The sequence below is a fragment of the Etheostoma spectabile genome, chromosome 2, assembly GCF_008692095.1.
Source record: "Etheostoma spectabile isolate EspeVRDwgs_2016 chromosome 2, UIUC_Espe_1.0, whole genome shotgun sequence".
NCBI classification, from domain to species: Eukaryota; Metazoa; Chordata; class Actinopteri; order Perciformes; family Percidae; genus Etheostoma; species Etheostoma spectabile.
Genome location: NC_045734.1, coordinates 11909235 through 11922001, shown reverse-complemented (window position 1 = coordinate 11922001; position 12767 = coordinate 11909235). Strand labels below are relative to the sequence as shown.

At 38.1% G+C, this 12767-nt stretch overlaps 1 protein-coding gene across 1 annotated transcript; it reads right to left on the bottom strand.

The window, feature by feature from the left end:
• Positions 1-1862: 1862 nt before the first annotated feature.
• Positions 1863-8675, bottom strand: tacr3l (tachykinin receptor 3-like). The gene is made up of 5 exons (XM_032531952.1): positions 8217-8675; positions 6742-6930; positions 6363-6513; positions 3029-3225; positions 1863-2925 (listed from the first exon to the last, which is right to left on the bottom strand). The coding sequence occupies exons 1-5, from the start codon at positions 8639-8641 to the stop codon at positions 2703-2705; spliced, it is 1185 nt and encodes a 394-aa protein (XP_032387843.1). The 5' UTR covers positions 8642-8675; the 3' UTR covers positions 1863-2702.
• Positions 8676-12767: the final 4092 nt, after the last annotated feature.

Here is a 12767-nt window from a genome sequence, read left to right as displayed (position 1 = left end):
CGTATAGAAGGTCCTCCATAATGCCAGAGCAGCGTACTACCGTCATTAATAGAGGAAAATAGGAACAACCCCAGGTTTCTTTTCAGACTGTAGCCAGGCTGACGGAAGGTCACAGCTCTACTGAGCCAAGTATTCCCATAGCTTTTAGTAGTAACGACTTTATGAGATTCTTCAATGATAAAATTATAACTATTAGAAACAAAATTTACCAAGACCTACCTTTAACTGGCACAGACGTATTTCTAAACTCAGTAACCTTAGAAACAGCTGTAAAACCAGATATATGTTTGGACTGCTTTGCTTCACTTGATCTTTATCAATTTAATTCAATTATTTCTTCATCTAAACCATCAACCTGCCTCTTAGACCCCATCCTGACCAGGCTACTTAAAGAAGTTTTACCCTTAGTCAAAACTTCTCTACTAGATATAACCAATCTGTCTTTCTTAACAGGCTATGTACCACAGTACTTTAGAGTATCTGTAATTAAACCTCTTCTGAAAAAGCCCAACCTTGATCCAGATGTTTTAGCCAACTATGGACCTATATCCAACCTTCCATTCTTTTTAAAATTCTTGAGAAAACAGTTGTCAAATAGCTGTGTGATTTTCTGCATAACAGCTTATTTAGGATTTTAAGTCAGGATTTAGAGTTCATCTAGCGCAGAAACAGCTTTTGTGAAAATTACTAATGACCTCCTAATTGCATAAGACAAAGGACTTACTCTGTACTGGTGTTATTAGATCTTAGTGCTGCATTTTTTTAAGACTATATTGCCAAATTAAATGAGAATTTTCTAGTTTGGTGGAACATCCAAATCCTCTCAAGTTTCCGCAATATTTGCTTTAATTTGCAAGTTTCAGTGTTATACCATGAAGCTAACTGTCTTGGTTTTATTACCTTCTAAATATATCTTCTAAATATATAGTCATACAGTGTATTTTAATTACATGATCCACATTGTCTTCACGGGTATCAGCAGAAACATTGATATTACTATTTCTGAAATAAAGCTCTTTCTTTTATAATTCATTCTTGGGGGCATTTTATGTATACAAGTATGTACAGGAAATGAATGGAGAGTGTGTGTGTGTGGGGGGGGGGGGGGGGGGGGGGGGGGGGGGAAGTTACAACAAAGGAATGTTATGCAAGTATGTTGCAGTCAGCACATTAACCTCTTAACCTCTAAGGCAGTTTCAGCTTTCTGGTCAGCTTGAAGATACATGAGATGAGCTTTACATAAACAAATAAACTGGTTTAACTGCTCTTGTCTTGCCTGATAATTTGTCTACTTTTATGTATGTTCTAGAGCTGACCTTGGGCAATCTTTTCATCGGATTTGGTGAACAATTTACACATGCTTTAATATCATTAAACACTGTGCTATATATGCAATTTGGTTAAGTTGCTGAATTAAGTTGCATGAGGTAAATGACACTGTAATACACCTATTACATTGTAGACCATCATATAGGAATTCAGTGGAATTAATTCATGTTTTATCATTAACTTAACATAAATATGTAATGTTTTTTAGTAGACCTCCCAGCATGCATTGTATCCAAATTATAACACTCAGAAGACCCCTCTTTGTGGTTGGAAGAAAACAGATGGAAACTTGCTGTTTGTCCTACATATACATAGGTTTGTAATACATTTTAAATGAAGTCATGGTATTTTCTTCTCATGATATTAAAAAAACTATGAGAACTATGACATTGGTTGATACGGAATTCAGTCCTCCTTACTACACCAATATTAGAACAACATTCCTGAGAGTGATAACAGGTGTTATGTTTGTACATATTCTGGTGTGAGTGGATTCTATAAGAGCCACAGCTTTATAATTAAGATCCTAGATCTGAGTTAAGAACTCTTTAATCTGTAAAGGGTATACATACGTGTAGCTATACAGGTATTGATTTAACTTAATATCTAAAGTTTCTTAAACTTGTTTTCTCAAGTTCAGTGAATTCAAATGGTTTTACATTTACACAGTTAAACTACATCATTATGTAACAATAAAACACAAATTCATTGTAAAGGATATCATTTGTCCATGTGTGTATGAGTCTGCACCAAACAAATATTACAAGCACATACTGTACATACACAAATTGTATACAAAATGAATAATACTTACGGTAAACAGGAACTCTGAGATCAGTCCTAAACAAATTGTTTTAAAATGGCACATGCTTTCTCCAACTAACATAAATTACAGCAGTAAAGCACTTGTGAAATTACACCCAACCAGGCTCGCTTAATATCAGTGTCATTAAAATATATTTAACAGCGGCATTGATATGATCCTGCAGTTATTGTTGATAAAATCCTTCTGAGTCTGATGGCATTAAATATAGGTCTAGAATGAGAAGAGCAAATGCATATACTAACACGTAATATTATAGCACACACAGCGTAACATCCAACAAATGTAATAAAATGTCAAAATCAGCTCAAAATAGATAGATAGATAGATAGATAGATAGATAGATAGATAGATAGATAGATAGATAGATAGATAGATAGATAGCAACTGTAAAATCTCTGGTCTATTGTAAAAATCAACACTAATCCATCAACGTAAATTTCCATTATCAGCTATATAAGTAAACAAAAAACAGTCCAATAGGCATTTGTCAGCCCGAAATAATGTGTCAAATAAACCTAGTGAGCTGGACTGTGTCCAGTGGCGACAACTAACTGTCTTTATTAATGGGCTCAGAGTTAAGTCTTGACCTGCGTCCACGGGAACAAGTGCTCTTGTTCTTGCTGAGGATGCTGGTGTTGACCCGAGAGAGGGTGCACATGCTGCTCTGGTGACCCGGTCGAAGTCTAGTGTTTCGGAGCTCCAGGTCATCGTAGCTTGAGACCCGTACAAAGGGACAGCAGCGAAAAACCCGCTTGAAGCCGGCCCGGAACCTGCACCCAAATCAAGCCATGACCTGTAATGTTGCTGCTGTGTACAAATGAAGTACCTGCATGTGTGTGGTTTGGGTTGTGGGGGAGTCTTATTTGTACCCACCTGCTGTTGAGGCAGCAGTAGATGATGGGGTTGTACATGGTGGAGCTCATTGCCAGCCACAGCACTGACAGGTAAACCTGCTGGATGTACTTCCACTTAACCAGACCTTTGTTGAGACCTGTTGCAATGAAGTAGACGTGATAGGGGAGCCAGCAGAGGGCAAAGGTCACCACTACGATGATCATCATCTTAACCACCTGAAAGAAGAAGGAGACAAATATGAATATTATCAGCAGAACAGCATTTAGACACCTTTCCTCAGCATACCAACTGCAATTGCAATCAAGAACTGGTGTGCTTTTGGACATAATGAAGTGCAACATTGTAGCCAATAAAGAGGGGCCAAGCTGGCACTTGAAGATTTATATATTCTATAGGCTGTTTGGGAAAGTTGGGCAAAAAAAACGTAGATGTAGTTGAGAGAGAGGGTTGAAACTAAGAGAAAAAGATGTGTTAAGAAATTAACTTGGCTCTGATCTAAAACAAAACAATGTTACATACAACAACAACATTAGCATAGACTCTACAGAGCTGGAAAAAATTGCTGATTCTCTGTGGGTTTGTAACTACAAGGGATACCTTTCCCAGTACACATACACAGTCATTTGATACATTGTTAACTGTCGATTAGTGCAGCTTTAAATAATTCATCTTTTTTTCTCACCGACTAAAAACTTTTGAAAATGCATTCCCTGCACCACCTCCATACTCTTCAACTAGACAAATATCAAATTAAGGTGGCAAAACTATTTCATTGTGATTTTGACTCCTTAAAGCCCTGGCACCTCTTTATATGGTAATTGTCTCTGAAGTAACAAGTATGTTGTCTGTTTTACTTCATTCTGATCACTATGATTTCCATTTCACAAGTGCAGAATGGCTGCCGTGCGAAGAAAGGGAAAGGTCAGCAGATTCCACAGGTAGGACGGATGAGAGAGTGGCACAGAAACTCATCAGTGTGATGCAGCACAATGCAGAGCTGTGGGGAGTTAAAAGGAGCGGGAGGCTATTATACCATCAGCAGATGCTCATCTGTTGGACGGAGAAGATGAGAGCAACTTCTGCTTATCTCCAGCCCAAATGGCATCCTGTCAGCATGGGCTTTTAAATTAAGCCTAACATTGTCTTGTACCTTTGTTTCCTGACATTTATAAATGTCTTTGATCTCCCCCGGTTCAATTTTGCAAGCAATCTGAGCCTCTGATGATTTTTTTTCTATAAAGCCCTTGAAAAGATTGTAAATGGCAATCCTGCACCTGCAGCTGTGTCTATTTCTGTATACTGTGTGTGTTTCAGGTTCATAAAAGAATGTTACTAATATCTAGGCCCTAGATTCTAGGGAATGAATTATATCTATATTGAAGTAACTGTTAGTTTTGTAGTTTACACTGAAGCTCACTTCATTACAATCATTTTACAGATATGAGGTAAATTAAAATGAAATTGAGGAGTGTAATGTGGTCATTGTCGAAAAAGTAGCAAAATTTGAATTAGCTTTTTTGTTTGATTTTTATTCCACCCAAAAAGTTCTTTGTCACTGAAGACTTCCACACCCTTACCCTTGCACCCTTGCACTGTCTCTTTGAATATTCCGGCATGTTGACCTGCAATATTTGAGATGTTTATCAATCAATTGTGCTCTTTAGTGTTAATCCAAAGGCTGTCTTGATAGATGCTCGTCATGACAGCTGGGATGACCTTAATCCATGTTTAACCCAACCCTTACAGTAGCTGCTGCAAAGCACACTGTGCAGTCTGGCTGATGATGTCGAACTACAGTGGAACAAACAGTTGCAATGGAAATTTTGAATTATCTTTACAACAGCTCTGCATGACACATTTTAAAGAGTGAAGCTGTGTGGTTAAACGGTTTTTGTCTCACTGCATTCCTGATCACATTTGTTTTAGTTAACCAGCAGAGGTCTTGCGAACATGAACTGTGGACTGTTAGTGCTGTTGGAGACTGGTGTCCCTGCTCCGGGGAGGTTATAATGCAGCAATGAGAGAATACTTTAAAGTTTGTCTTTGTTTTTTGTATTTAACTGTGCAGGCTATGTTCTTAAGTGTTCTAGAGACTATGGGGACATTACTGACATGCATGCTTCCTCCTCCTTACTTTGTTGCTTCAACTCTCTACTCTACTCTTTATATCCAACTCATTATACAAATCACTGTGTACTTTCCTGGCCTTTAAGGAGACAGCAGCATTGGTAGGGTAAATTGTTTTTTACAAAGCAATATTGGCTAAATTTATCCAGATCTGTGTAATCTCCTGTCATTCACCACAGCTGTTGTGATTTTCGTTCCACTAGATGGGAGCTCTGCCATGTTCCAAGGATTTGATCGGAACTTGTTAGAACAGCTTTCTCCTATTTTGTGACCTAGACATGGGATAACCTAGAGAACAGACTACAGCATGATAATTGTGTCTCCCTGCAAGAGTTTAGAGCTCTGATTAAAAAAAAAAAACTGTGAGGGTGAAGAGTGCAATTGCTACTACAAAAAATGGATTTGTATTATGTATCTGTTGTCCTTTGTCTGTTTTTAAAGGGCTCTATTTTAATTGTTCCTTTTCTGTTTAGACATGCTTTATTAAAAAAAAAAAGTATAATCTTGTAATGTGTGCTATTGAGATCTCCATTAAAAAAGGGATTTTAAGCTCACCTCATTAAATAAAGGTTAAATGAGTAAAACAATAATAACATTTTAAGATGGTAAGAATGCAGATGAACAGTCAAGGGCTTGTGGGCATCTGTTTTTAAGGCTACGGTTATGATTTTATTAATATTCATTATTTCTTTCTTTTCTACACAAAGAGAACCAGCGTTTTTCAGAAGCCGCGGCAGCGACAATGGTGGGTCTGTGTGTGTGTGTGTGTGTGTGTGTGTTTGTCATCATGTAGTAGGAAGTACCATAGAGGCAATTTTGAGGTATATTTCTGTCTGTGGCAAGATTTTATCAATCATGAAAAAAAGGAATTACAAAGTGTGTAGTTGAGATTGTCGTCCCATCCCCCAAACACATCACAGACACACACACACACTTTATGCCCCTGTGGCGTTGTGGTTGGTGTGGTCCAATCGCAGGATGGTCCCCAGTCTTAGTAATCCTTTGTAACATTTCATTTTTGTCCTTTTCAAATAAAGGCTCTCTATGTGCAGATGCTTTCCAACACAGTCCTTCATCTCGCCAGAGGTTTATTCAGATTTATACTCAATCACAGCTGTGTATCAGCAAAGGCTACCCTCAGACAAGTAAAAACAGAATAGAAATATACAATCATATCTGCAAGTTATGCTCCATTTTGTGTAAATTAAATAAAGGTGGGGTTTACCTTCCTTTTAGCCCTGAGCTGTCCATGGTAGTTATCAGATGAGTCTCCTGGGATCTCCCCTCCCCACAGAGTCACCCCCACAATAGTGTAAGTGATGCCCATCACCACTAAGGGCAGCACGTACACCAGAACTGTCACTATGGTATGATACCTGCAAAAGTAAACAAACATCACCAGTATATATTTCAATTGGTGTGACAACGACAAGCAGGATGACGAGATTGTAACCAATGACATATCTGGAGTTAATGATAGATACAACCAGATGATGCACATTGAAATACACACGCAAGAAACTACACTACAGTCAAGCTTTGCCATCACAATGATGATGAAGCATGACATAAGATAGAAGAAAGGGGGTTGTCAGTGTTCTCACATAAAGGGGTCGTCAGCCATGCGAGGCCAGGCCACGTAGCAGAGGGTCCTGCGGGGGAGAGCTCGGGTGGTGGAGAAGTAGCATAGAGGGAAGGCCAGAACCACGGCCAGACTCCAGATACAGACGATAACTCCCATAGTGGCTTTTGCCGACAGACGAGGCTTCAGGGGATGGATGATGGCCATGTACCTAGAGGTCAAATGTCACAACATTGGCCTAAACTATGACTTGATGTTAGTGAATGCAAACATTATGCAAAACACAACATTTCCAGTATGTTGCACCTAATACAAACCTAACACATCTGGCATTTTGCAGACTCACGCACTATGTTCTAAATATCTGTCTAAAGACAAATTCAAAGCTGTTCAATGCTTCAAGAAAATGCAACACTACCTTTTGAAATCACCTGACATAATTAGTGATGATGCTTCTGTTGGTCATCATTGGATTGATTTTCATGTCTATATTTCTTTCTTGCCTTTATTTTTGGCAGAAGAGAACCATCTTTAAAACATTTTTCTCTGTAAGCATTTGTAACATTTAGCCTACTGAAGTTTGTCTTTTCTGTAAGATGTTTGATTTTTTTTCTTTCAAGGCTCTCGATGTGCAGATGCTTTCTAACAAAGTCCTTCATCTCCCTACAAGTTTAATCAGATGTGTAGAAAATGTACAATCATATTTGCCAGTAATACGCCACTCTGTTGTCCTTTCATAAAAACTGTTAAAGAACAATCTTACTTTAATATTTGAGTAAAAAAAATGTGTTCTTGTTTACATTCATGTAATCTGTTTAAAAAAGTACCTGTTTGCTTCCCCTCCACAGACCCACAAAGAATATTGATAGAAATAGTGTTAATATAGAGTATACATGCACTTAAAATCAATTTAGGCATTACGACTTATTGGTCATTACTGATTTTCCACTCATTTAATTTTTTTTGTAAATGGTGCTGAGGCATTTTAGTCATGTGAAGTAGATGTCACATTTTCATTGTTTCATTAAAGTTGTAGTCAAAAAAAGAGTAAAATAAGTGATTGCCAGTATTTAAAAAAAGATCCTTTAGTTATAAGTTTTCTCGAACCAAATTCAGAGTAAAAACACAAACAGGGAAATGTGTTTTTCTATATGGAAATAATTACGTTAATCTGGTTTTGTGTATTGATCCTCTATGTAGCAAGAGGTCACAACCCCTTATTTCATTCAGAGCACTGCAACAATTGAAATATGCATGGCTTAAATTTAAATAAAATTGAAAGAAGTAAAAGTAAACTGAACCAAAGTTCTGCTTGTTAACCAAATTACTGTGGAATGTGAATTGTAAAATATCCCAAATTGTAAAACAATCTAGTGGCAAAGGCTACAGACACTTAATGAAAACAGAAAACAAGAACAAGATAATTAATATATCATCGTCAAATAAATATCACTAAAAACTCTTCCATGCCTGCAGTGTATGACATTATCTTCCTACCTGTCGATGGCTATGGCGGTCATTGAGTAGATGCTGGCGAACACGGCGGTGACCGGGAAGAAGTTGTGAAACCTGCAGTAGATCTCTCCGAAGTACCACTCTCCGTGAGCCGCGTAGATGAAGTTGATGAGCGTGTTGAACGCAGCCATCGAAACATCGGAGAAAGCCAAGTTCAGCAGGAAATAGTTGGTGACAGTTCTCATTCGCTTGTGCGCCAGAATAATCCAAATCACAATCAAGTTTCCGAAAACTGCCACAGCCAGCACCGTGCTGTAAGCCGCCGACCACAGCACGATGCGCCACGCCGGCTGCACAAACTGGTTGGTCGGATTTCTGGTTGAGTTGGAATCATCCCGTTCAGAGGCCATTCCACAACTGTTCTCAGTCGGATCTAATTTAGTCGGCTGCAGGGAGGCGACATACATCACTTAGGCAACTCTGTTGCGCAACACACGCGCGAGAGCGTGAGAGAGACAGAGAGAGTGGTCCTGATGCAGCTCTGTCATCACGCGCAGATGCAGAGGATGACAAATCCAATTCAGTTTATCAGGTTTTCTTTTTTTTCGGCCTGGCACAATCCCTGATCACATATTAATAGGCATTTATTTATAAAGATGTGTAAGCAAATGTACACATTTGCAGTGGTGGAGAAACTTTTCAGATTTAAGTAAAAGTACCTATTGATTACCGCACTTTAAGTAATCCTGCATTTAAAAAGTTACACATGAAAAAAAATACTAGTTAGAGTGTGTAAGTATAATAAGTAAAAATGTACTTAAGGTAATAAAGTATAAACTAGGCCAACTCAATGCAGAAAAATGTTTCCTGTGACTGTTATACTATAGCTGCACCAAACCATGAAATGTTTTTCCATGAAAAATGAATTATTATCAAAATTGTTCCCAATTAATTTTCTGCCAATCCACTGATTGGTTAGAAGTATAAAGTGGCACGAGAGGAACATACTCAAGTAAAAGTAAAGTACCTCAAAGTTGTATTTAAATACAGTACTTGAGTACATTTAATTAGTTCCATTACACAATGGCAAATTTGAAATTAGATTACATCGATTTATTTGCCAAAACTATAGTTACAATAAGTGCATTCAGCCTCCTCCTACAACCTGATGCTGATCCAAATCTGCACGTGTGTAATGTGGTCATTTCTTCCAGCCCGAGAGACCATAGCTGTTACCATTCAAATCATGACTTTACAACTCTGCATGGTAAATGTCCATGTCTTACAGTAGAGCTGTCTGAAGCCTTGTTTGGCTCTGAGTGTGACACAGTAAATCCTTTATACCTGTGCCATCAAAACAACGCTTCAGAATTTTATGCAAGTTGGTCTTTATTATGTAACAATATAAGCTCAAAACAAATCAAGTGTAAAGGCCATTAAGTGTTAGACATCAGGATCGGGCTTTCTCTGAATGTTTCTCATTGTAATGTTCATGTAAAGAACACTTAATTTGGGGTGGTCTCTAGCTCGCCCAGTAAGAGCGTTTGGCCCATATTGGCTGAGTCCTGCAGCGGCGCAGGTTTGAATCCGACCTGCTGCCCCTTGGTGCGTGTCATCTCCCATCTCTCCTCCCCTTTCATGCCTATCCACTGTCTCTATGTAATAAAGGGAAAAGTCCCAAAACTAATCTTTAAAAAAAAAAAGAACACTTAATTGAAAGACATCTCTTCATGTTTCACCTCCAACATTATCTACACATTAGCACAGAATATCCAGAGTCTGTTTTCTTGATTCATTTTCAATTATGTTTGACTGCAAATCAAAAATCAGGTAGAGGATCAAAATTGAATATATATTTGTAAAAATAGACATTGTCAAGAATAAACTGCCAGGCTCTAAATTATCAAATACATTACATTAAATATTCCAAAAAAACAAACAAAAAATCTTAATTTGAAAGTGAATTCAAAAGTTTTTTGTCAAACAAATGTCTAAAAGTGCACGCATTGTAAAGACACAGCCCAAACGTTTCTGAGGGATTATGATGAGGTAAGAGTCATCATATTCATGAGTTTTACGTCAACATATTGTAAATATGACTGGGAGATTTTTGCAAAATCTCGTGTATTTCTGACATGGCACGCCTGAAACTAAACAAATAGGACACCTCACATTTGCCGATCAGTCAATGTCATTAAACCCAAGTGTAATGGATATGGGAAAATATTATTAATGATCAATTTAATCCTCATAGGACACTCCATACAACCGTGAACCCTCGTAAATCCTTCCACAGGACTCTTTCCATCTCTACCACCTATCCAATATGACGGATATGCTGCATTGAACACATCATTTCCAGAGATGCTAAATTAGAATCAGATGCCAAAAATGTTGTAATCCAAATTAAAGTCAGTGAAGGTATCGGCCTCAGAGAGAAAATGAGCATTTTATTTCTCTTGCTGCCAATTAGCTTAAAGTGTATCTGCTGTGCTTGTCTTTATGAGCCGCTTTGTATAACTTGTTGTTTCCCTTAGTTTGGCATACCCCGCATTAAATAAAGTCTTCTGAACACATGGAAGCACTGATAGATTATGAGTTCATGGGTCAGTCTCTTTAGAGCACACAAACACATGCAAAGCTATGCACGCTGGGAAAAGACCACAAGAAGGTCAAAAAGTCTGTTTCCTCTCAGCAAGACCTCATTACCCAAGGCCACCTCTTTTGGGCCACTCCCTGTCTCAAATGTCACTCTTCAAACCTCTGTCAAACACGCCCTTCTCCCCAATACTAAAAAGGTCGTAAGCTATTAGGTAACAGCTGATAATATCATTAGCTGCATCAAAAATTATTTTACCTCTGTTTGATATGAATAATTCAGGCATTTTTTAATCACAAGGGAGGCAACAGCATGGGAGATGAAAGTGTCTCTTGGTGTTTAATCAGTGCAGCAGCATGAAGTTTGATCCCTGTAAAGCAAATAACAGTGAAACAAACTGACAAAAGGGGGTTTGATACAGTCAATACAATCCTGTGGAGAAAAGTAAACTTGTAAAGATGTTTTGCATCATTTCATGTCCTTTAACAATGTCCTGTGTATAGATGTTGATGGCATATAATCTGTCCTTTTGATGAATCTGGCAAGACACCTCCACCAACATGAGGCAGTTGTCAAGGGGTGCTACTTACATGTCCAATATTTCTGAAAGGTTTCCCATCAGAGAGGCTACACTTTCAAGACTGTTCTTGAAATGACACTAGATAGGACTCTTTAGATTCTGCCCCATCTGCATTACATTTGTTCAGAGGAACTATAGTTTTAACTGAACCAGAAAAAAGTCTCTATAGGGCTCAGATGCTGTGAAACATTTCACAGTTGTGCAGTGTTATTGTTACAAACAAAAAAAAATCTCTGTGAGATGCAAACTGACACAACCACTTTTGGAACATGTTGGTATGTAAAGTTGAAAGCAAATCCTCATAGTCCCACTCATATAAAGCTACATACAAAACTGCACTTGGGTGTAATGTACTTAATTAGTTTCCACCTCTTGGGGGCAGTAAGTGCAATTCACCCACTGGAGATTGGAGGTTGTACATTTATTGCTGGGTTTGAGAACTTTTCTTCTATATTCTGGCAGCAATCATGTGGAAAAAGTGTATTCAACCCCGGAAAATACTATGTTTTGCCAAAGACATGGTGTCTGACTTGACCCAAAGAATCCTGGATATCGTGGCAGCTCACCCAACTGTGAACTGTATATAGGACGTGTTAACAGTTTGAATTGGAGAAACTGGACTTTATGGAACTGCTGAACACAGTCAGCGCCCTAAACTCGTTTAACATAAACATGTTTATCAGTGGCCCGATACCACCAGTTAGAAGGGGAGCTGAGAGATTCAGCTGACTGTTGGCACTAAACAAATGGCTTTGGCTTTCTGAATGTACCGTCCATTCTCTGCAGTTAATTGACAATTTTAACATTTTTCTGTCCCAAAAAATGAAAACACACTATCACTAGCCTTACTAAACGTCAGGTCTTTCGCAGGAAAATTATTTTTAATAAATTATTTTACTATTAGTCACAATCTAGATTTTATGTTTTGACTGAAACCTGGATTATTCCATAATAACAATGCTGCTGTTCTCATTGAGTCAGCTCCCCCTAACTTCAGTTTTATTAGCGAGAAAAGAGTGAATAAGAAAGGAGGTGGAGTTGCCATTTTGTTCAATGACTCATTCCAATGTACGCAAATATCTTATGGAAATTTTTCTTTTGTTGAATATGTGGCTCTTCAGTTAAGGTCTTCCCCTCAAGCTATATTTCGAATTATCTACAGGCCACTTAAATACTGTGCCACCTTCGATGACTTTACTGAACTGTGGTCTATAATCTGTATTAACTTTGACTGTGGAATCATTGCGGGTGATTTTAACATTCATGTTGACAACCCCCAGGACACAAGGACCAAAGAACTAAAGAAAGTTAATCAGAAAACGATGTATCACCGAAAACATTCATTCAGCTTTTCTTCTCCACACCCGCCCTCTCTGGGCTCTCAGTCACTGAGCTTGTAGATAATTTCAACTGT